The sequence below is a fragment of the Miniopterus natalensis genome, chromosome 19 (assembly GCF_054644295.1).
Source record: "Miniopterus natalensis isolate mMinNat1 chromosome 19, mMinNat1.hap1, whole genome shotgun sequence".
Taxonomy (NCBI): domain Eukaryota; kingdom Metazoa; phylum Chordata; class Mammalia; order Chiroptera; family Miniopteridae; genus Miniopterus; species Miniopterus natalensis.
This window is the reverse complement of record NC_142099.1, coordinates 24,054,005-24,079,103: the sequence shown is the minus strand read 5'-3', so window position 1 is coordinate 24,079,103 and position 25,099 is coordinate 24,054,005. Positions and strand designations below refer to the sequence as shown.

Sequence of the window (25,099 nt, the reverse complement as noted above, 5' to 3'; positions counted from 1 at the left end):
TCACGGCCAAATGTGGCCTTTACTTACTGTATCTAGTTATTCTTGCTAAAACCGCTGATGATCTCCAAACCCAGCTCTAAACTGAGCTTTTCACAGACTTTCACTCTATTAAAATGCCACTTCATGAAGCACCCTTCGCCTTTGACCACTGGAAGCCCTCTTTCAGTTGATTCCCCTCTCTGATGGCTACTTTCTACTGTCCGTTAGGCTTTATCTTCCCACTTTTGGTCCATTAACTTTTGGAAGGTTCTAGAGCCTCGTGGACTAAATCATTGGTGGTAATAACTGAAGTGGCAGGAGGTGCTGAAATTACCAAGGGGGGACATGTAGCTGTAATAGGACAGAAGGCAGGTCCTGGGGGAAAGCTCCCGTTAAGGAGAAAGGTAGTAGAAAGTAGTACAGACAACGAGGAGGAGACAGCAATCAGAGAGGGCGAGATAAACACAAAAGGACATGGCGGGAGGGACCTGACAGTGGGACAAGGCAGTGTGTGAAAGATCGCAGTCCCCAACCTCATCTTCCCTCACTCCCTGGAAACCCGGGGGAACAAGAACTTCAAAAGGCACCACTCTCATTGGAAATTAGGATTTGGGGAGTGAATGGCTTTTAAGGAAATGGAATAAATAAGAGAAGGCTAATCTACGGGGAAATTAGACACTGAAGGATAGAGCAGATGTTTATGTATAAATACATGGCCTGCAATATTTAAATGATCGGCCTGTAACATTTGGGGTTCTCTTAATGACATTTCGCAGGACTTGTTTTCAGAACTCTGACAGGAGAATGTAAGATCGTTGCCCCAAATCTACAACCAAAGCAATGACTGCAGCTCTAATTAAGCCCAAACACACATTATTATAGCGACTGCAGCTCTAATTAAGCCCAAACACACATTATTATAGCCCCAAATCAGCACTCAAGGTCTCTTCTTTCTTTATGACAAGAATTGAAGAAAGCATGCTTCTTGCAGTGTTTTAGTCAGTGATGGACCACAGGGGTCTACCATATAGCGAACACAGAGGTGAGCCCCTCCCTGCAAGGGGAGTAACAACATGCTTGAGTAGGCGAATTAATCTAAGGGTCCAGGTTTTTCCATCACTGCTCATTAAACAGGCAGGTGCCTGCTCTTTCCTGCAAGGAAAAGAGTAACGATGGGCTACACCCATCTTTCAAAAGAGATGAATTATTTTAAAGGGTACACACCAAGGAAGTGGCAGCCATGGGTCTAGGTTTGGTTTTTCGCTAAAGAATCTGGTTCAAGATGTTTAAGAAGCTATAGATTCATTAAATGTGAACTTCTATGTAGAATAAAGAGGTGTCTGCCCCGCCAGCGTGGCTCAGTGGTTCAGCATCAACCTAGGATCCAGGAGATCTTGGTTCAATTCCCAGTCAGGGCACATGCCCGGGTTGCGGGCTTGATGATTCCCAGCAGGACGCATGCAGGAGGCAGCCGATCAATGACTCTCTCATCATTGATGTTTCTCTCTCTCTCTCCCTCTCCCTTCCTCTCTGAAATCAATAAAATATATTTTTTTTTAAAAAGAAAAAGAATAAAGAGCTGTCCAGAAGAAGGTTATGTTTAGTTTAAAGAATCCTACAATAGGGAATCAAAAGCCTAAGTTTTTATTCTGGCTCCATGAGTACTCTTGGACAAATCCCTTGGCTCCTGAGTCAAATTTTCTTGAAAAGTGAAAAAAAAAAAAAAGCTAGTATCCATGTCACAGGCTGAGAAGGCAATGAAATTTTAAAATGCTAGGCATATATACAATATTATGACAGATGAGCTTTCCTAGGGTTGAGTGACTAAACAGCCTTGTAAGTCAAAGTCAGACATTTGTAATAAGGTGACACCTGTATTTGAGACGTCTAAGCAAGGACTAATACTTGATGTTTAATGTGCTTATGTGAAGTAGGCAAACCAAAATGTGTGTAGTCTCTTCTTTGAAAATGTTCCTATATTTGGAAAAGGTAAATCTGTAGTGTACAAATATTATATATACACATAAGTATGTTTTACTTTCTATCCAAGTTTAACTGAACTTAAATACATTTGAAGGATTAATTTCATAATTAGTTAAATACAAAACAGTGAAAGTTATTGTACTTATGCATTCAAAAGTTTTTTTCATTCTTCTATATATGAAGGTATCTTGCATTTCATTCTATTTGCCCTAAAGAAGAGTATGAGTACCTAGTGAATCATGTAGATTTAGATATAATCACTGAAAGATTACAATTCAGCAAATTATAGGAAGATTAAATTAATTATGGGTGGAGTATGTTATTGCACTTCTGTGCTATTTATATAGAATTATTTCAATTAATGTACTTTTTAATTTTATGTTTAGCTACATTTTCAGTTACAAACAGGCTTAAAGGAAATGGATTTATGACTAGAGTCATAATTAGGTATGAACTTGCCTTAAAAAAACATGTTTAAGATGTTAATTATTGCATCAAACTGAAACATTTCAATAGGCTGAAGTCAATGTCCACGTTTCTAGATCCCCTTTTTCGCCCTAATGATTTAGGTAGATAGATGCTAAACATTTAGGATGGTAAAACTAAGATTTAAAATGTATACTAACCATGTGGAGCCAGAAAGCCCAGCAATGTAGGTAGCACAGTCTAAAACTCCTGATTCATACAGTGCCTTCATCACACCGGAGAACCCCACCATGGCTCGGAAACCCCCACCTGAGCCCAGTATGGCCACCACAGGCACCTGGAATGACAAAACACAGGGATCATTTGCAAAATAAAATCACAAAACATATTTTGTTTCAGTTTCAATTTTTACGTTATATGTTCCACATTTGGTAATAAAGAATTAAGTTCACTTATACCATGACATTGTCTAATTTTTAAAAAGATAACAATGTCTCCTATAAGAGAATCAATAATTAATGTCTATTAGAAAGTAGGTATTATTAAAATGAGCAACCAGCTCTGTTTGATAACAACAACAATCATCTATATTTGCTTGACCCCTTGCAGTTTTGGGCTTGCTTTTGGGTGCATGTTTTTAATTTGACCTTCTCAAAAATCCTGTAAGGTGAGCAAAAAAAGGATTTGTTCATTTTACAGATGGAACTACTGAAAGGGTGATATTACTTGCCCAAGATTGATTAGATGGTAATCTGTAGTTGAGTAAGCACCTTGCCTTCCAGGCCCAGAATTCTTACTGCTCCTTTATGCTGGCTCATTTCCAAATATATGCAATTATTCAAACCAGAAAACAGAACTTAATCAACTTAACAAGACCTAAAAAAGCTTATTACTTTATTCTTGAACTCATTCAATAAAGCTGAGTAAGTGGTCTCTATGTTTCATGGGTATAACTGAGGAATATAGTTTATTTAAGTGAGGCAGAAATATAAAATTATGACAACAATAAGAACAGGGATAGATGACATTCATTAAGTTCATACTCTCTGGTAGGAACTATTCTTCATGTTTTACAGAAATCGACCCATTTAATCTTTACAAAATCCCTACGAGGTTTCCATTTTACAGATGAGGAAACCAAAGCACTTGGAACCAAGACCTTGAAAACTTGTTCAGAGTCATGCTCCCAATTAAGTAGCAGAGTCAGGAGTCGAACCCCCGGCTCCTGTATCCAGGCTCATGATGGTATGTCTGACTAAAATTAAGTGCTACAGGCCAGGAATGCATATGGTCCAGAAGGCATGGCAGGTTGCAATCAGAGGAATGAGAGTGGTGGAGGAGCTTCACAGGCACAGGGGAAACCTGCGCTTAGTTTTTAATGCAGTTACTCAACAGGCAGAGATGAGGGCAGGGAAGGCGGCTGCTCTGGAAATAAAAGCAACATGAGCCAACGGAGTGTTTTTGCAATAAAATGGAGAAGTATAAACTGCCTGTTACATGACTAAAACACAAGAGTGTTTGCTGAAGAGGAAGAGATTGTCATTTTCTTTGTGGTCCCAAACCACTGTTGCCTAAGAGAGCCGGTTGCTTTCTCTACCCTAAGGCACCAGTTCTCAAAGCGCGCCTAACTTTCAGGGGGCCGCAAAGTCAAACTGTTTTTATAATAACACTAAGATGTCATTTGCCTTTTTTCACTCTCATCCTCTCATGAGTGTGCAATGGAGTTTTCCAGAGACTACGTGATATGTGATACAGCAGCAGGCTGAATGCAAGAGCAAATATGAGAATCTGGCAATCTTCTGTTAAGTCAATGAAGGTGTTTGTATAAAATGTAAAACTGCTCTTCTCACTTCATTTTTGCTTTGGAAAAATACTATTATTTTCATAAAATACATTATTCATAGTAATATGAAACTGACTTCTTTAAAATAAATAAATATTTTTAATAAATTTTCTAAAATAAATAAATTTTCTTAGTTTTAGTTTTTGATACAGAAAAAACTCACAGATATATAACCCATGCAAACACAATCTCTTAGAAGTGTTTAATATTTTTTAAGAGTGTAAAGGATGTCCGAAACCAAAAAGTTTAGTAACCACTGCCCTAGGACATCAGGGGCATGGTAGGTGCCATCCAATACCTGGGAAAATGTTGAGCTTGTTGAGGACAAGGCAGTGGGGAGGCAGGAAGGGAACAGAAAAGAGGGAGCAGAATGGATGGAAATGCTGGACAGATAGAGGCTGATGCAGAGGTACAGTCACATTACTAGGGAGAAAGGGTGCACTTTGTTTGACATTGTTTTCCAATAATAATAATTATGAAGGAAAAACTTATAAATGGAAGACAGTAATTAAGGATTAAGGAAGCAAAAGATATCAGCTCATGAAGCAATCCAAAGCTTTATAAGAGATGAGCAAACAAATTCACATGGATGGAAGAGCAGAACCTGAACCGGGAGCGGATGCTGTGGCTGGAATATACCTAATTGGAGTTCAAGTTACATCCAAATAATCACTCTGCTATCGGATTTTATTATCTATATTAGTGGCAAAAATCTAATTTTCAAAATGAATGTACAAATCACAGCACGCAAGTGCACAGATGAGCTCGAGTACTTCTGACAGTTCCATCTTACCTCTATTAATCCCGCTTAGCTGTTTTTCTGGCTGTGAATGGGATACAGTGAAGCCCTCCTCCCTTCTACCAGAAAGCTAAGCTTATAAACAAGTACATCGGCTCAAGGTACATTGATAAGGAGAACCTTTCACATCTGGTGACCAGATCCGACGTTAAGAGTAAAAGAGGAAGGGGTGTGGTCGGACTGCGAGGGTTCCTAGCTTTGCTCACAGCAGATGATGCTGACATTCATTGCCCAGGAGGAGGCACCGGGGCACGAAACCAGGCTGAAGGGGAAAAGCTGCTCTCAGCCTCAGAAATGCAGAAGACACAACATGAGTGCACTGTGTTCCAAGCACCTGGACCCTGATCCTTGGGGGTGTACTCACCAGTGTTATCAATATAAATATTCATGGCACCATCATTTTAGAACTAGAAGGACCAAAAAAACTACAGAACTCTTCCATGTGGAGAAGGAATCTGTAGAAGTGAGTGAGGTCTTATTGGAGGTGGGACAGTGAATTGGCAAGACACCTAGAACTCACGTCCTCATCCACGGCTCTGCCCTTAAACTGAGAGGCCTTAAATGGAAAGACCCTCACCATCAAATTAGATATGAATTAGAGACTTCATCATGAAAGTACACTCTACCAGGTCAGGTCAATGGATCACTTAAATACCTTTGAACCTGCGTATATTTAGATGAACAGAATGCTCTTAAAACAGATTTTAAAATTGTAAAGTAAAATATACCACCTTTATTTATTGCACTTGATGAAGTAATCTGTTTGTATGCAGCATATCATTTAATTTTCATAATTGTACAAAATAAATATTATTACCCCCATTTGAAAGAAAAAGCAATTAGAACCCAAAGAAGATAATGTTTCTCCTGTTGCAAAGCTAGAATGTGGTACCCTGTGGATTCAAAGCTGGGCTATCAGACTCCAGAGCTTTTAATTCACCACCCTCCACTCTGTCTCCGAATGCTTTCTCTGCAAATAAGTTTGTGACCTGAAGCAGACAAAAATCTTCCTTTACCTCAGCTTCTTATGTGTAAAAATATTGGGTAGAATTAATGAACTTGAAGCTTTTGGCAACTAGTAACATTCTAAATTCTAAAACTCATACAGGATATGAGTTATAAAACTATAAACTTATAAATTTTTACTAACTATAAAAAAGAAAGGGAAATTTGACTTATCTAGAAAAATACTGTGTTCCAGACACCAGCAGGGACTCTTTTATTCAATTTATTTCATTTAAGCCTCACAGCTCTCAAAAGAAGATCTTATTATTTCCACTTTTCAGATGAGGAGGTATTTGGTGCACACATAATACCTTGTCCACATAGATAGCTAATAAGTAGAACACCCCAGGATGTGAAGTGACGCCGTAATTCACACTCTTCCTTTTTCTCCTTCAGAAAGAGTAATCTTTACTGAGAGAAACCATTTGTTATTTGGCTAAATTGTTTCAGATTCACCTGTCACTTCAGACAATCAGTACAACTTTAAGCAATAAATGGTGGCTATATTTGAATGTTCAAATAGTCTTGGTCATTACAATATAACTTCCAAAAAAATAACTGGGAAGTTATAAGGTGCAGCTGTTACCCCTGGCTCTATATATCAAAGAATCAACGAAGTAAATGTTGTTGAGAGATTTTAGGTTATATTTAGACCTAATAGTAAGAGTATTTGTGTATAAATGATATCAGCGAATATTTCTCATACTTCTCTCAGGATTACAGGAAATGAATTTTCATTTACCAAAAACCTTCTGATTTTGATTAAATTATTTTGATGCAACAGCTGATGGGCATTATTAATTTCCTCCCTTGCAAAAGAAGATTCTACAGTGTTCAAAGGTTTATTTTTTTTTACATTTTCATAAATTTTTTTAAGGCCTAACAATTATACAAAGACTTTTGTGCTTCCCTGGCTTCTGTATTAGGGTTTTCCAGAGAAACAGAACCGAGAGAGAGAAAAGAGAGAGAGAGATAAAGTATAAGGAACTGGTTCATGCAATTATGAAGAATGTCAAGTTCAAAGCTACAGTATGAGCCAGTAGGCCCTGGACCCAGGAGAGCCAATAATGCAGTTCTAGTTCAAATGCCAGCAGGCAGACACCTAGGAGATGAAGTCCAAAGGCAGTCTCTGGGAATTCCCTCTTCCTTGGGAGGTCGGTCACTTTGTTCTATTTAGGCCTTCAACTAACTGGATTAGGCCCACTCACATTATATACATTAATCTGCTTACTCAGATTTCACTGTTTATCTCACCAAAAAACATCCTCCAAGTTGATACACAAAATCAGCCATCACAAGGCTACCCCTTCTCAACCTGGCACCCATGGACGTCTCCTTAAACCCTACTTAATCTCCAAATAAACCCAATCACAAGGTCATACTTCAGGCTAACACGATACAACTGTCCTGTACAACCGGAATGCACTAATCCTTTCCCCAGAAGAGAATGCAACGTCCTCAAACAATGCTTTTTCTCCTCGGCTTATATCTCACAACTTAAACAGGAATCAGTTTTTGTGCTTCTGTGCGTGCGTACACACACATGTACACACATAGAAAAAGATGTCCATAACAAACTAAGGAAGAAATAGTCATGGCAATTACAGTGCTCATTTCTGTAACTGGTCGCCTGATCATACATGACATGCATAACTGCCTTCTTCTGCGATAACTTCTGTACCTCCTTCGCTTTCGACAATCAACTCAGCTTGTCATGGTTCTTCACCGGGTGGGTAACCCAACCTTCGTTCCTGAAAGGTCTGGGCCACTAGTCGTCCTATCTGGATTGGACTCTTGCACTTTTTTATTGACTTTACTTACAGGGCGTAGTAATACTAAAAAATAACACTTGGAGGTCCCTTATATTCCAGACAAACCTCCCTTACCTCCATTGTGGAGTAGCAGTACATTTCTTTGGTAATCAGGATCGATCACCCCAGCCAGCACAGTAGCACCCTTCCTTACTTGTTAATTCAGAGGCATGAGGAACCCAAAGTCGTCAGGTAACAGTCTTAGCTTCCAGTTCAGTGGAATTCTTGTTCCACTCCTGGGGGAAGGTCCTAGGACCTCTAAACCAACACAGTACACGGTCATGCAGGCAGGAAGCGAACATTTTGTTAGTGGGATTCTAAGGGTAATGGTGAGCGATGCCACTTCTACGTCCCCTCCTTGATTCCTGGACCCATGAATTCTGGGGAGAAACAGCACCAATAGTTGATGCTGATCCAGAGCACATCATGTAGCTTCCTGGAGAACCTTGCTGGAACCCTGCAAGACACTGCCACCTAGCTGGCACTAACTGAGTCTTCAAAAGGCTATTCCATTGTCTCATCCAGCCAGTTGCTTCAAGACAGCGAAAAACATGAGAAGACTGGTGAATTCCATCCCATGAGCCCATTGCCATACTTCATTTGCTTTGAGGTGAGTTCCCTGATCAGAAACAATGCTGTGTGGAATATTGTGACAATGTAAAAGGCATTTTGTAAGTCCACAGATGGTAGTTTTGGCAGAAGCCTTGAGCGCAAGGAAGGCAAATCTGTATCCAGAATAAGTGTCTATTCAAAGTAAAAATAAAACAGTGCCCCTTCCATGGTGGAACTGGCCCAATGAAATCAATCTGCCACCTGGTAGTTGACTGATCACCCCGGGGAATGGTGCCATATTGGGGATTCAGTGTTGATCTCTGCTTCTGGCTGACTGAGAACTTAACAGCAGCTGTAGCCTGATCAGTCATGGTGAACGGCAAGTCCATGTTGCTGAGTTCAGACATAACCTCCATCCCTGCCACCACAGTCACTTTCTCCATGGCCTTAGTGGGCAATGACAGGGGTGGCTGGTGAAGAAAACTTACTAGTCCTCATAGAACGGTTCATCATGCTATCCAACTGATGATTAAAATCCTTCTCTGCTGAGGCCACCCTTTGGTGAGCATTGACATAGGACACAAATATCTTCACATTTTTCATCCATTCAGAGAGGCTTCTTTGTCACAAATTTTAAAAATCATGTTTCTTCTTAGTCCCAAAACATACAGCCAAACCATTGGCCACACACCATGAATCTGTATGTAATCGTAATTGTATGTAATTTCTCTATTCAAGCAAAATGCAAAACCAGGTGTACTCCTTAAAATTCTGCCCCCCTGGTAATATTTCCTTTCACCACTGTCCTTCAAAGATGTCCCACAAACAGAATATGAGGGTTCCCTTTTCTCCATATCCTAAGATGTTATTTTTTGTCTTTTGATAACAGCCATTCTGACAGGTGTGAGGTGATATCGCATTGTGGTTTTGATCTGCATTTCCCTAATAATTAGTGATACTGAACATCTTTTCATGTGTCTGTTGGCCATCTGCATGTCTTCTTTGGAAAAATATCTATTCAAGTCCTCTGCCTATTTTTTAATTGAATTTTTTGTTTTCATGTTGAGTTATGTAAGTTCTTTATATATTTTAGATAGTAACTCCTTATTGGATATATCATTTGGAAATACCTTCTTCTATTCAGTAAGTTGCCTTTTTTGTTTTATTGATGATTTCCTTCACTATACTAAAAATTTTTAGTGCTGTAGTCCCATTATTTAATTTTTTTTTATTATTACTATTTTTTAATTCTTACCCGAGGATATTTTTTCCATTGCTTTTCAGAGAGAATGGAAGGGGGAGAGAGAGAGAGAAACATCTATGTGAGAGACACATCGACTGGTTGCCTCCAGCACAAGCCCTAACTTTAGGGGCCAGGAATGGAGCCTGCAACCAAGGTACTTGCCCTTGGCCAGAATCGAACCCAGGACCCTTCAGTCTGCAGGCCAATGCTCTAACCACTGAGCAAAATCATCCAGGGCCCATTAGTTTATTTTTGCTTTTGCTGTTCTTGCTAGAGGAGATATACCCAAAAAAATATTGCTAAGACTAATGTCAAAGAGCTTACTGCCTGTATTTTCTGCTGGAGTTTCATGGTTTCAGGTCTTACATTTAAGTCTTTAATCCATTTTGAGTTTATTTTTGTATATGGTGTAAGAAAGTGGTTCAGTTTCATTTCTTTGCACGTATGTGTCCAGTTGTCCCAACACCGTTCATAAAAGAGACAGTCTTTTTTCAATTGTATATTCTTGCTTCCTTTGTAGAAGATTCATTGACCATATATTCATGGGTCAATTTCTGGGCTCTCTATTCAGTTCCACTGACCTATGTGTCTGTTTTTGTGTCAGTACCATACTGTTTTGATTACTATAACCTTGCAGCATAGTTTGAAATTAGGGAGTGTGATACCTCCAACTTTGTTCTTCTCTCTAAAGGTTGCTTTGGCTATTCAGTGTATTCTGTGGTTCCATATAACTGTTAGGATTATTTGTTCTAGTTCTGTGAAAAATCAAGGTCCTAAACTGGACGCTGTCTGCTTGTTGAGAACTGTGAAGAAGATAAGTCACAATCTCTGCACTGAAAATTGAGAAGAACTGTTCTTTGTGTAACAAGCTTCCACAACAGCATGCTCCTCCAGACCTTAAAGATCCCATTAGCCAGCACTAAACAGAAAGTGATGATCTTGGCAGGGAGTGAGGGAAGTGGGAGCTGAACACCCCTGGCCAACAAGTACCATAAGAATTGGAAAATGTTACTTGTGTTATGGTAATGGGTGGTGCTGAGTATATATCTACACTGATTTTTTCTGTCAACAGAAAAAAGTCTAGACTAAAACCAAACAACAACAACAATAGAAGTCTTAATTCTAGGAATACGACCTCTGAAAACATAAATTTAATATTTTTGAAGAATATCCCAGAGAAAAGCACAATGACCTCATTCTCCAACTGTTGCAAAAAAAAACAAAAACCAAGTTGTATGAATATTAGACAAAATTTTATTTTCCTAGGATGACTCCTTTCCACAAAACAAGGAGTACCCAGGGGTGGTGATAGCAACTTTCCTTTGAGAAGGACAACCTGAAGACAGGCCAACTCAACATCTGCACCTAATACGTCACACATACATTTCTAACTAAACAGTCCAAACTGGACTCTTCACCCAAACCTTCTTCTCAACCTGTATTTCCTCCTCAACCCTGATACAAGGGTTCCTCAGTCTTGAGCCCCTGATATTTCTCTTTCTAACTAATTCATCCCGTGCATGCAATGCCAAGCCACCTGCCTAAATCTGTACCCTGATAGATGCTGGGAATATAAAGTTGAATAACACAGACACTGTCCTGGTCCTCATGCAGCTTACATTCTGATGGAGAGAACAGACATGAAATGGATAATTTGTACAACTAATTAAGTGCGATTGTGGTAAACGCTAAAAAGACAATGTGCTTATTTGTGCCATAAGAGAATATAACTGAGAGAATTAACTTGTACTTGGGAGGAGGGAAAGAGGAGTTGAGGAGAGAGGGAGAAAGTCTTAGACATGACATATGCACTGATATGGAAGGGTGTTAGCTAAAGCGGGGGGTGGGGGTGGAGAGAGGGGTGATACAGAGGAAGCACACTGCAGTGAGAAGAAATGACGTCTGCAGGAGTGCCAGTTGGGCAAGGGTTCTGTGGAGACATAGACCTAAGGGGCACCTAGTGGAGAGGAACAGTGAATGTGGGATAAATAGCAAAAAAAAATGAACCTGGGAAGATGCCGTGAGGCCAATCCCCAGAGCAATGGGAGGATTTTAAGCTTGGGTTCGACAGAACCAGGTTTATATTTTTAAAAGATCCCTCTGAATTCAGTGTGAACAGGAATCAGGGAGCGAGAGGGCAGGCCCAGCAGAACTATAGAGAAGAGACAGGGTTTCACATTCCGGTTCAGACGTGCTGAGTTTGAGACGCGAGGAACACCGGTGAAGAATTCACACAGGCGTACAGGCATTCAGGCCGGAGCTCGGGGGAGAGGTTCTGAGTCGTGTGTGCACGTATGGGAATATCTGTATATATATTTACTTATGCTTTTCATAAAAATAGTCTTTCTAAAAATAAGTTATGTTCATTTAAAATATTCAATTAACAGAGAGCTCAAAGAAATAAGTAAAAAATTAGGTGATAGGCCGCTGAGGAGAAATTTCACCATACTACTTGAGGAGCATCATTGCAGCAATTTATTTTTTAAATTTTTTATGGAGGTATAATTAACATATAACATTATATTAGTTTCAGATGTACAACATAATGATTCACTATCTGGATATATTGTGAACTGATCACCACTAAATAAGTCTAGTTAACATCTATCTCCAAATATAGCTTAAAAAATTTTTTTTTGTGATAAAGACTTTTAAGATCTACTCTCTGAACAACTGTTAAATATGCGACACAATATAAACCATAGTAGCAATTTTTCGTAGGTTTCAGATAGAAAGATAAACCAATATATGAATGGTTGGATGGACAGGTGGAAGGATGGATGGACAGAGGGATAGCGCATGAACAAACAGCCAAACACTGGACTATACAATACTAGTTACTGGATACTAAATACCATTTCTTTTACTTGAATTTAAGAGAAGAAAAAAGAGGTAAAGTACAATTCAGGGACGGTCCTTTCAATATTTGTTCACAAAACTATTTTAATTTTAAGGTCTCTTTATATTTAGTATTATGAAAAACACTGAAATGTGGAGGTCATTATTTTTAGCTCCTTGGTCAATTTTGAATAATATCTTTTAACTTTCTGCGATGAAATATTAAGAATTTAGAACATTTCCTTTTATCTCCCCTGTTCACAACTGCCTATTTTTGTTAATTGTGCCATCAACAAGACGTATGACATTTCTCCTTGTTCAGTAATGACAATTCCACCGTTGTTTAATTTCAGTCTATCTTAAAATTCATTCAATGATCTTTTTATGTCTGACACTAAACCTCCCCTATAATGCAATGAACATCTTGTTTGAGCATAAGTACGCCTATGCCTTCTTAAATAACTACATCTGATAAATATTTCCAATTATGGGCAGCATTTCTGATGACCCTCCTCAAAGAGTTTCCATTGATGAAACACTTACCTTGCCTGATCTTAAAAAGCTGAAGACAAAATGCTCAATCTTAAAGTTTTCCTATTTGGGAAAAATTCGTGAGGAAGTAGAGACAAAATTATTATTAAATTGCCATTAACATTTGAAAAATGTACAACTTACATCACGTGTGGAACACAAGCCTTCGCTATTCTCTGGGCCCAGGAGCTTCTTCATGTTTTCCTTTATGTTTTCTTTTCTCTGGCATCTGAAAGCTTTCTCCTGATCACACAGAGCCATACTAAATCGGAGGTCTGGGGACGAACTGTACATAAACACACAGTCATGAGCCTAGGTCCCCCGTAGCTTTCTCATACATCACCCGGTCCCCACAAGCCCCCAGTAGCTACACTGACAGGCTCACTGCTCCCCTCAAGCCATTTCCTCTGGGAGGACCTGAAACAAGAGTATAAAATGATGACTGTCTCCAAGCATGTCCCAAGGCGCGTTTTCAGAAAACACTAAGAATAAGATGCTTTAGGGGAAAAAACAAATAAGCAATCAAACAGTCCCTGATCAGTTGTTTGTTATGATAGTAATAGAACTTTGGGGAAGTGCTGCAGAAAAGAAACCTGTTTAAATAAAGCTGCTGTGAACACTGGAGTGTGTATATTCTTGCTGCATGGAGGGGGAGGAGTGGAGGGGGAATGGGGACATCTGCAATACTGTCAACAACAACAAAGAAACCTGGTTGGCACAGTAAGAAACTTTAAATTATATACCTTTCTAAAAAAATATTGCCTTTACCATTCATAAAAGCCAGTCCTTCCCTTCAGAGTGAGTTAAATTTAAGGCTCATTTCTGTTCAGTATATTTCTTTCTTATAAAACAGAGAACAAGAGAAAAGATCGTAAGGCCTCTGGGCTACATCCTCTCTAGTGATACTTGATCATTGTAAATATTTTAATTACAGCTTCCCAACGGACAAATGTAGATAACTCACAAACGAGCAAGTAGGAATAATACTGAAGAGTAGAGGAATAAATATTGAATTTCATTAGAAGCTATTATCAAATTAATAATTCAAAAATATTTTAAATATCTATTTGCTAATACTGGAAAGAGTAAAGTAACACTGTTACTCTCATACATTTATTTTGAAACTGTAAATGTGCAAAAACACTTTTGAAAAGCAATTAGGCAATGAGCACCAAAAATAATTAAAATGTGTATTTCCTTTGACCTAGTAATTCTATTCTGGATATCTACCTTAAGGGAAGGAACTGAAAAGATCATTTAACTATAGTATTATACAACAGGTTATTAGATTACAGTATATCAAAGCATTGGATTGCACAGTTATTAAATTTGATTATTATGAAGGTTATATAACAAGGTGGGGCAGAGTAAGAGTAAATTAGCATTTTTAAAGTCAAGTCTTAGGGTAAACTCTTTTCTATTATTATTGTTTACTATAATATATTAAGTTGAGTATATTCTAATCATTTAAATAAATAAAAATCTTACTTGCACAGTTGTCACTGTGAATCCTCAATTTATTTTCTTTTCTACTCCTCAGAGGTTAACTACTACCTTAAATTTGCTATCAATAAATTTCTTTATAATTTTACAATCTATATTTATGTCCCTAAATAAGATATAGGGTCATTTCTCAGGTTTAAAATTTTCATATACATGCTACCAACTGTATGTATTTTGCAAATTATTTTTTTCCACTGAACATTTTATTTTTGAGATTCATCTCTGTTTATGTAACTAGAAGTAACACAAACATTTTTTTCTATTGTGGAATATTTTTAATATACGAATATAGCATGATTTGCTTATCCATGAACATTGAAGTTGCTTCCAATTTATTTTTAACTATTACCAACAGTGCCACTATGGACATGAGGTGTATATGAGGAAAAGTTTCCTATAATATATGCTCTTTAGAAAGAACATCTCATTGAATCACCATAATAGATATACTTATAAGTACTCTTTTATTGTTTTACAAATGAGTAAAAAGGTGATTAGAAATCTTTCAACCATTAACATAATTAGCAAATAATAGATTTAAATCCAGGGCTTCTCATTCTGAGACTCATGTTTCTTGTAATACACTATGGTAATCATTATCTCACACTACACACAAGAAGCATGATTTTTAACAAAATCTATGAACAGAGCAATGCACATAGTTATTTAGAAGATATCAGTAGAGAGGTACCTGGAAGAAAAAATTCTAAATGCTGAATAATCTTATAAATATGGTAACAGAAGTATGCTTCATTTATTTCTTCTCTTATGTATTATCTTTAACTAATTAGTTCACTTTTTAAAATTTTATTTCATATTTAATGGAAAATATTCTATGGAAAATTGAATATTTCTTTAAAGAAAACATTTCCATTTAAAATCAAGATGTAAGTTAACGTATAAAAATAGAATTTGATTAAAGTCCACGATAAATATATAATAAACTGCTTCTGGACATATGTACATTACTTGAGTTTTTCTACATTTTTTGATAACTGTGTTTTGTTACACAATATTGTCTTAATTATATGAATGAAAACCATTTCCCATTAAAACAAATAGCATTACTTCATAGTTGAATAAAAATATTTCGGATCTCATGCCAAAATAAATCACTTTTAAGCAAGAGTTAATGTAATGCAAAATGAGGCGACACAGTAACTTGGAATGTCCCTTGATGCTTCCTGACATGTGTTGAAGGACTGTGGTAATCGACGCCAAGAGTTTACAAAGTCAAGTCAGCTTGTTCCAGAGATCAAAATAAGAGAAAGAAATGTCTAAACCCAATGGCAGGCTATCATTATCACACATTTGGCAAATCACAAGATAGGGGAATGTGACACTAATTTATGTGGTGTTTGTGTAAATAAAATTTGTACTAAAAACTTGGGGAAAACCCACTTGAACAGGGAAGTTCAAAGAGACGCAGCGAAGTTGAGGGAGGTGACATCTGAAACCTGCACTGGATCAGAGATCAGCTCTTCACAGGGCAGGCCTGACTCCCCTAAGAGGCACCCTTTGAAGATAAATAAATGGTTTCCCAACTTTCACTTTTAGAGCCCACTTTGAAAGAGCAACACTCTTTCACAGAATTTGACCATTTTTAGTCCTGCTGATTACTAGGACAAATTGGTCTCAATTTTCAGTTTTTCCTCTTTGTGGTTTCCTGCTCACTTTCATGTTTTTGAATTTCTATCTAAATCAACAATAGAAGAAAGGCTTTAAAAACTGTATTCATTCCTATGGGAATAGAAAAATAACGGGGGAGGGCCCTTTCTAACAGTCGTTATTTTGACACCTGTTATTTAACTAGCAAACTATAGGAATATTAAGCAAATAATATTAGATTTTTTTAACGTTTTAACTATTAAAAAGGAACCAAAGAAAAGCAAGGTACATTTAATGCATTTTGATAGTCAAAGCTGTTAGAATTATTTCATATGTTAAAAGTATACATTTTAACAAAATAAATCAGGGACGCTCTCACAATATCTTCCACCCAACAAGATAAATGTACTTACCAAACTTCAAGGGACATTTCCAGAATCATTTCAGTGACCTGTAAGAGATATATCAGATTAGGTCATAAACAGATGTGTGTTATATATAATGCAAACAAAGTCATATTAATTGTTGAGTGGCAGATTATTTTTAATCTAAACAAAACCCCTAAAAATAAAAGTAACATAGCTCCATGAAGACCTTAAATTACAGGTGTATTTCAATATTTTTTTTTGCTAATTTTTACAGTGTAAGTCCACCTAAGTTATTTTAGCCAACATAAGAATTGCCTCTGCATGGTATTTATCTTTTTGTTCACTAAAATGAAGTAGTTCAGTTCCACAATTATTATTCACAGAACATAAAAATTGTCTGAGATCTAAAAACCATAAAGATGTTGTGTCTATTAATCAGGAGCTGTGCCCAGGCCTCAACACCAGAGGTTGGGAAGGGGCTGGAAGGTTAAAGAAAGCCTGGGTGAAAATCCACACGTGTGCATTTGTGACACGTGTGGGCTGTGGTAAACGAAACAGAACACCTATCCAAGGTGGCCAAGAAACATCTCCAAATGCAATGTGAGGCTCAAGTTTTTATTTTTTCAATATGATGTGAGCCAACCAAACTTATGGGAGAACCCCATCCTGCCAATGGGCCAATCAGATTTAATATAAAAGAGAGTGACTAATATCCAGAAAGCAGAAGGGATATTCAGAGATGTCTTTCCAAGACTAAGAATCTGTTTATAGAAAGATCTTCTCAATACTCTCTCTGCCACTAGTTATAAATAATGTAATTGTAGGTTGTTATGAGACCCAAATGAGAAAGTGTTTGGAACGTTGCTGCATAATTGTAAGATGGTGATATTATTATTTTCTCTATCAGTTACCATAAGAACACAGTTAGAGTGGACCTATTCAATATCTTTAAACAGAACTAGAATGTGACTCTTAAAACATGAAGAGGATGTTTTTAGGACCAACATAAAATGCTATAGATATTCGGCTTTGTTTTCTCTGTGGTTTCAGGGGATGGAAAAAAACCAGAACGAGTCTTTCAAAAGGTTAAAATAAGTTCATGGATAATTCTCAGTACTAAATTTTATGAGTAAAAGAAAGGTATTGAAGTCATCTGTACGAAAATCCGCCTCTCCCACTGAACTGTGAGCTCTGTCTTATATGTAGGTCTCTATTTCTAGTTCATTGCGCAGGATCTGGCACACAATGTATGATCAATAAATATGTGTTGAATTACTGTGGGTGTGTATGTGAGAGGAAGCATAGCAGGCAATCTTTTCTTATCAAGAACATCTCATCGTTGCTCCAGATAAAATCAAGGGCTGGTCTAACCCAGACAGTATTTGTTATGTACGGAATTCGACGAACCTTCATTCCTCAAAAAGGCATATAAATATTACTTTGAGGTTAATGAATAATAAGAATCCCAATAAAATGGTTTTTATTCTTTAATATATCAGATGAATCATAGTTCAGTTATAAGTCAAAAATGTGATTGACATCTAAACAATTAATGTAATCGCTGCCTGGTCTACTAATGAAAGCACTGCTCAGACCACATGCCCAGCCCATCAGCCCTATCCCCATTTCAAGATTTCAAATGGAGTCTTTTCCAAAGAGGGATTGAAAAAAAATTACATTAAATGAGATGACTTTGGATATTTAGTAAGAAAAACAGACATGGGTAAAACATGGTCTGTTTTTTGGCAAAAAAATAAAGAATAAATACATACAAGAAAGCCGCTATTAAAATAAGGCTAGATTTACTGTTTTCATCTCCAGGGGGCAAAAGCATCATGGGAGAATAGAAATTAAAAAAACAATATTACAACTCAGTATGGAGTTTTCTAATAAATGGAAAGATCCAAGGCTGAAATGGGCTTCCTATTCCAAGGTGCCACCTCACAACAGAAAGTGATCAGGGAAAAGCTGGCTCCCCAACTGGCAGGTCCCCAGGCAGTTTATATATTAAAATACTCAATGCCTGAATGTATCCAATGCCTGCTCGTCCTCACAACTTAATAAATAAAAGGAAAAAGCACCCGTGCCATGTTTGTGGTTGTATTTGCCTTTTCCATAGGAAGGTCCCTTCCACATCCATCCACACACAACCTTTCTTGGCTAAGACACTCATGTTCCTCCACAGACTGATAAGACTCTTTAAATGAAAGCAGGATGAGAGAAGACAAGACACGGGATTTTCCTGCCACTTGCAGGGGCACAGGATGCGTTGCCATGGTTCGGGTCCGGTGAATGGGTGCCCAAGTGGATCACCCACAATCAGGAGGAAACAGTAAACTCTCCCACCTGGTGCACTATGTCCAGACACGCTGCGGAGACTGACATTCACCATCTCTCCACACCTTTTACTTGCATCATGTGATTCAGATAAAATAGCCACAAAACTATGTACTTCCTCTGCGGCATTAAACAATTATTGTGAACTCCTTCCCACACACTGCATGAAGCATTCTCCATGTCAATCATTCAGGCTGCTCGCCTCATCAAGGCATTAGAAGGAAAGGCGACCAAATCTCCCCAGCTTTCCCCAGCTGCATAATATTTATTAAGAACCAGAACAAATGAGAAGTCCACCTCTTCTAGGAACTATAAACGCAAGAGGCGGGCTGTACTCACTGTACATTCTTGTGGGGAAAAAACATTCTCTTCTTTGAATTCCACCATGAAAAAACAATTGTAGATGCTTGCAATGGGAGGTGTTCCATTGGGGAGGGGGAGGGAAACCAGAGCAGAGGAACTACTTTAAAAACAAGCACCATTTCAGACTTAAAAAGTAATCTTGAAAGTATTTAACACACTAATTTTCCCCCCAAACTTTCCTAAGGTAACAAGCATAGTGCCTGGCATTAAGGAGGTCCTTTAAAATTATTATTACAAAAAGATGCAAATGGTCAAATAATTTTAAACTGGATCTGGATCTAACAGGGAGGCAATTCAAGTGCACAGCAAAAATTACAACCCAGTACAAGCTTCGTCACATCTAAATAAATTTTACATGTTTAAAATTGAATGAGACATTGTTAAAATCATTTTTAAATACATCTGATTTTTTATAACACTAACATTTATTTTTATTGAGATATAATTGAAATATAATATTTGTTTCAGCTGTATAACATAATGATTCAATATTTGGATATATTGCAAAATGATCACCATAGTAAGTGTAGTTAACATATATGATTTTTTTTTAATGTTTCTTTATCTTTATTGTTGAGACCATTACAGATGTCCCCTTTTTAACTCCACTGACCCCCTCCCACCCCACATCCATCCCACCCCCAGGCCCTCCCCACACCAATGTCCACATCCATGGGCCATGCCCTTAAACATACAAGTTCCCTGATTAATCTCTCCCCACCCACACCCCCCTCCCCACCTTCCCTCTGAGATCCCTCAGTTTGTTCCAAGCTTCTATGTCTCTGGATCCACTTTGTTCATCAGTTTATTTTGTTTATTATATTCTACATATAAGTGAGATCATTTGGTACTTGTCCTTCTCTGACTGGCTTATTTCACTCAGCATAATACTCTCTAGTTCCCTCCATGCTGTGCCAAAGGCTAAAAGGTCCTTCCTCTTTACAGCTGCGTAATATTCCATGGTATAAATGTCCCACAGCTGTTTTATCCACTCATCTACTGATGGGCAGTTGGGCTGTTTCCAAATCTTAGCTATTGTAAATTGCGCTGCTATGAACATAGGGGGGCATAAGTTCTTTGTGATTGATGTTTGGGGTTCCTTAGGACATATTCCTAGAAGTGGGGTCACTGGGTCAAATGGCAGGTCAATGATTTCTTAATAAAATAAAATTAGCATTTACTACCAGGAATCATCTAATCCATCACTCAAGAATTCAGGATAATTGTGCCCCCCAAAATATCCCAGATAGTCTTCAAAGATTAAAGGATTAAAAAATACACTCTTTCCCCTCTAGCCATGTTCTACTCTATCACACAGTCTTCCTCTTACATTGGATGATAACTTTCTTTTCTTAATTTAAGGTCCTTTTTCCTTCCCAGTGGACACTGAAAATTTTGAAAGAGCTTGTGATCATTAGCCATCATAAAATAAACCCAATGTCCTAGAGCACACTATCTAACCAAAACACTCTCTTTTTCTCCAAATGGGAATCTCTCAGACTCTCTAGTTTCTCTCTCTTTTAAACTTCACTTACTTTTCTTACACCTGTCTAAGCACTTCCCAAGTTTTCTGTATTTTCCATAAGTGTATTCATTTATCCCTTCGCCCAAAAACGATTCAAGTGACTGGTGTGGGACAGGCCAGGTATGCAGTGGTAACCAAACTGGACGTGTTCTACTCCCTGAAGGAGCCTAGACCCAGTCAGAGGGCCCCCAGTGGGTGACAAGCATTTTAAAACTGTGTTGAAACCAATGATCACTAAATTTATAGGTTCTACCTATATGTCAATAAGTTGATTTTGGTCAGTAAGTTCAAATCAATAAGTGTAACAGTCAAGTCAGATTCATGAAGCACATGATAAGTAGTTAAATCTGGCCAATTCCAATTACAATGAGAATATCTAATAGTTATTTAGTGCTTACCGGGCTAGGTAAAACTTGCAAAAACTATTCTAGAACATTCCATGCATTAATTCATTTAACCACAACAACCGTAAGAGGTAGGCACTATCTACATATATAAGCCTGTCTTATAGATGAGGGTGCATGGCAAAAAGAAACGAACAAATTTGTCCAACATCACACAGAGATTAAGTAGCAGAATCATGATTCCAACCCAGGCACGGCTGGCTGATGCTGAGCCTCAGGTCACAGGCAAAGGGCCCCACTAGTGTCTCTCAAATGGCAACTCTGATGCTCTTCAAAGTTATTACTACAACAAGCACAATGTAACCCAGATTTTACACATCCTAGCTGGAAAACAAACCCTGTGCACTCAGCCCTAAAATTGATTTTCTCTTTGAAAACAAAGAAACAAAAAAAACCCCACAAAAGTTCTAAAGTTGAGTTGAGTGATAAATCGTAGTCTCAGGAGGAGCTGGATCCACTGTTAAGTTCCAGCTTTCCAACTTCAGCTGACCTTCACTGCCACTAAGCAATCATTCCATTCAACTCTTAGTGACATATTAAAGCTGTAATAAGCTACACTTGTTTTCCTCAAGTCGCCCTGTACTCCTCCGACTCATCATTTTCCACAGCAGTCTGCTCAAGCTGAATCGACTTCTTGTTTTCGGTATCCAACGTCCACGGTACCTACTAACTCTTTGCTCACTAACCCTTCCGAGGAAGGAGCCACATCCTGTTTGCCCTAAATTCCCCATTACCTGGTCAAAAACCTTCCATGACTCATTGCTGTCAGTCAGATAACATCCAAATTCCAACATCTTGAATTTGAGCTCTGCTATCATCTGATCCCAATGTACCTGTCTCCCTTCATGCAAGAATGCTCTGCTCCCATCACACATCTAGACACTGTTTCCAGAACACGCCTGTCCTGTCTGGTCCCATGACTATGAGCAAAGGCTCAGGCTGTTCTCTCCACCAGAATGGCCTCCCACCCCTTTAGTGACCCAACCGCATCCTTCCTTTAAGGATAAGCCTAAGCCACTGATGTCCACTGTAACCCACAACTGCCCGCTGCATCTCCCCGCCCCCTCGGCCTCCCGGTCCTCATCTCTTATCACCCTCTCTATTACCTTTGTGTTCCAGCCACGCTCTCCCCCTCGCTGACAGTCAACATGCCAGGCAGGCTCCTTCAGGACCTTTCTACCCTCAGATACCATCAGAGATGTTTCTCTTAGCCACAGTTTTTAAATTTCATTCGCAACCCCCTTCACTATATATACTCTCCTCTCCTCCTTCCTGGTTTATTTTGCACTTGTTATCACTGTCTGAGTATCTTTTACTTATTTATCTTGTTTCTTGTTGATCTTACTAAGTAGAACTGAAGTTCCATGAGGGTGGGAATTCTTGTCTTTGTCATGGCTGAATAGGAAGTGCCTACAGACTGTCACACAGTAGGTGCTCAATAGTTGTTTATGACATGAATGAATAATTCCTTCCTATAACTCTTATTGTACATATTGCGTCACTACTACTTATTTGGCACTTAAACTTATAATATGTCAATACTGAACTCCAGTTAATATGCTGAAGTGTTGAGGGATGAAGCATATTGTTGTCTGCAATTTGGTTTTAAACACGTCAAAAAAAGTAAGATGGCTTGACGGGTGGCTAGATGGAGACGTATGTGGCAAAGCAAATACAGTGCCGTGTTTATTGCAGAAGAAGGGTGGCGGTTATAGGGGTTTTCAATGTACAGATCTTTCAACTTTTCATATGCTCGAAAACTTTAATGGGAAGTTTTAGGGGGATATACTTTGGGGAAGATATAGTGTTTTAGAAAGGCCTTCCCTGACTGTACGAACTTCAGCTGCCCTCCAGCAGCTCTCTATCGCCTCCCTCTATTTATATTCTTCACAGTAGTTCTCGCCGGCTGACGCCGTGTTATTGCCTTGCCTTTGTTGCCTGTTTACCCTCCTCATGAATGCAAGCTCCCTGGGAGCCAGGGCAGCACCTATCACGCCCCCTGCTGCTGGCCCATCTCCTAGGATATTGCCTGGAAAATAACAAGTGTTTGCTAATAACTCATAAGTAAGTAAATCAGTAGATGGATGCCTCAGGATACTGTTTATTACATTAATTATCCATTTAAGAAGTAGGCATGAATGTCTACTTCTTTCCAAACACATTATTAGTTCCTCGAAAATGGAACTTTTCATAGTTTTCTTAATATTTAGCAAAGTTTTGGGTGCACAATGAAAGCTTAAATTCTCACATTAAAAAATAATCCATTCACAGGTCAGTACTTTAAAATGATATAATAAAGGTTTTTTATTACTGCATTATGATGATTTTGTTTCTATATCTGTAAAATGGGAAGAATTGAAGACTTTGGGGTAAAATGTTCAAATAAAAATACTCTTTCCAGATCACAGAATATTCTAAATTAGAAAGGACCTTAGAAATAAGTTATTATGGAAACCTTCATTGTAGAGCTGAAGAAATAAGACTCAGAGAGAAAGATGACGAACTCAAACATCCTAGAGGGAGGTTAGTGACAAAGACAAAATGAGAGTCTGGGTCTCCCAGGTCCCAGTTCCTACCCCGAGTGGGCAGGGCAGGCCCTTGGGAATTTTGCAGTCTCCATTTGGAGGCTCCTATTTCTTCTCCAGCTGGCTCCTGGCCACAGAAATCACCTTACATCGACTCAGTATTAACTTTTAGATGACAAAATTTTGAAGGAATTTTTGCTAATAACGTCTTGGCAAATCCAAGTGCTTTTTATTAGACCAGATTGCCATAAGCATCCAGAATGGTTTAAAAATCTTTTCTCCCACACAATTCCTTCGCAGCCTGTTCTCTCTTATAACTGTGAAATTGTAGAAAGGAGACTGTCCTCCTCTGAAAGATGGGGGTTCAGAGATGAGGAGAGGCTGCATGGCTTGCAGAGGGCAAGACACATGACCTGGGGAAGGTCAGGGCTCTCCGATCGGCCATCAGCCATTTACCCTCCCCCCATCACAGGTCACCAACTCAAAGAATTGTCATCCAGATAAAAACTGCAAAGGACTCTGGAGAAGAGAGTAATGAAAACAAGCTGGCCAAGTGTTTTCTCAGGCACTGTAAGAAAAATAATTACGTAAGCTACTTTAAATTCTGGAATGTAGAAGGCCTTGGGGTTACACACCTAACCATAGGAAATGACAGGAAGAGAGGAAATGCATGTTTTCCTTATAATATCTTCTCTTATAATCAGTCTTTGTGTCATAGACTGAAGGGTGGAAAAAAATTGTTCTTCAGAAAGGCCAATTCATGCTTACAAAGCCCTCAGAAACATTTATTGAGAACTGACCCTGGCAACATGTCATACGTAAGGTCTGCGGATGTTAGCCTTCCACCTCTAAACTCTTTACCCCACTACTCACCAACAAGTGCCTGCCAAGCCCTGTAACTTGCCGTGCCCCAACTTGCTTTCTACTTTGCAGTTTTGCAGTTTCCCCTGCCTAGAATGCTCATGACAGCTTCTCTTCCTGCTGAATTTCTACCCTTTTCTCAAGGTATAATAACAGCAACAATAAAAACAACATTTATACAGTGCTTAATATGTACCAGAAACTTTTGTAAGCACTATATGTATGTTTGCATATATCTGTGTGTGTATACAATTCATATATATATTTCTATAACCAATTATCATTATATATCTACTATAAAATAAATTTTATAGTTAATAAATATTATGCAATCTACATTTCATATAATAAATTATATAAAATTTTAATTAGATATGTAATTATATTTAAATATATTTATATGTAATACACATTATATGATATGTATATTATATATGTAAATCATAATAACTCTTCTATGAAATATCATCTCCATTTTACAGATGAGTAAATTGAGGCACAGAGGAGCTAAGTGATTTTCCCAGGATGAAACAGTTGGTAATAGACAGAGCTAAATTTTAAACACCAAAGTGCTTGGTTTCAAATACCAAGGTAT

The 25,099-nt window shown here is 38.1% G+C and overlaps 1 protein-coding gene across 3 annotated transcripts in view; it reads right to left on the bottom strand.

The window, feature by feature from the left end:
* Positions 1–25,099, bottom strand: part of PLA2G4A (phospholipase A2 group IVA) — a 122,711-nt gene that overhangs the window by 42,625 nt on the left and 54,987 nt on the right. For all 3 annotated transcript variants that reach the window (XM_016224670.2, XM_016224671.2, XM_016224673.2), the window contains 3 exons: positions 16,535–16,572; positions 13,155–13,296; positions 2,589–2,725 (listed from right to left, as the gene is read on the bottom strand). In XM_016224670.2, the coding sequence (XP_016080156.1) occupies positions 2,589–2,725; positions 13,155–13,296; positions 16,535–16,572 (317 nt within the window). The remainder of the gene's footprint in view (positions 1–2,588; positions 2,726–13,154; positions 13,297–16,534; positions 16,573–25,099) is intronic.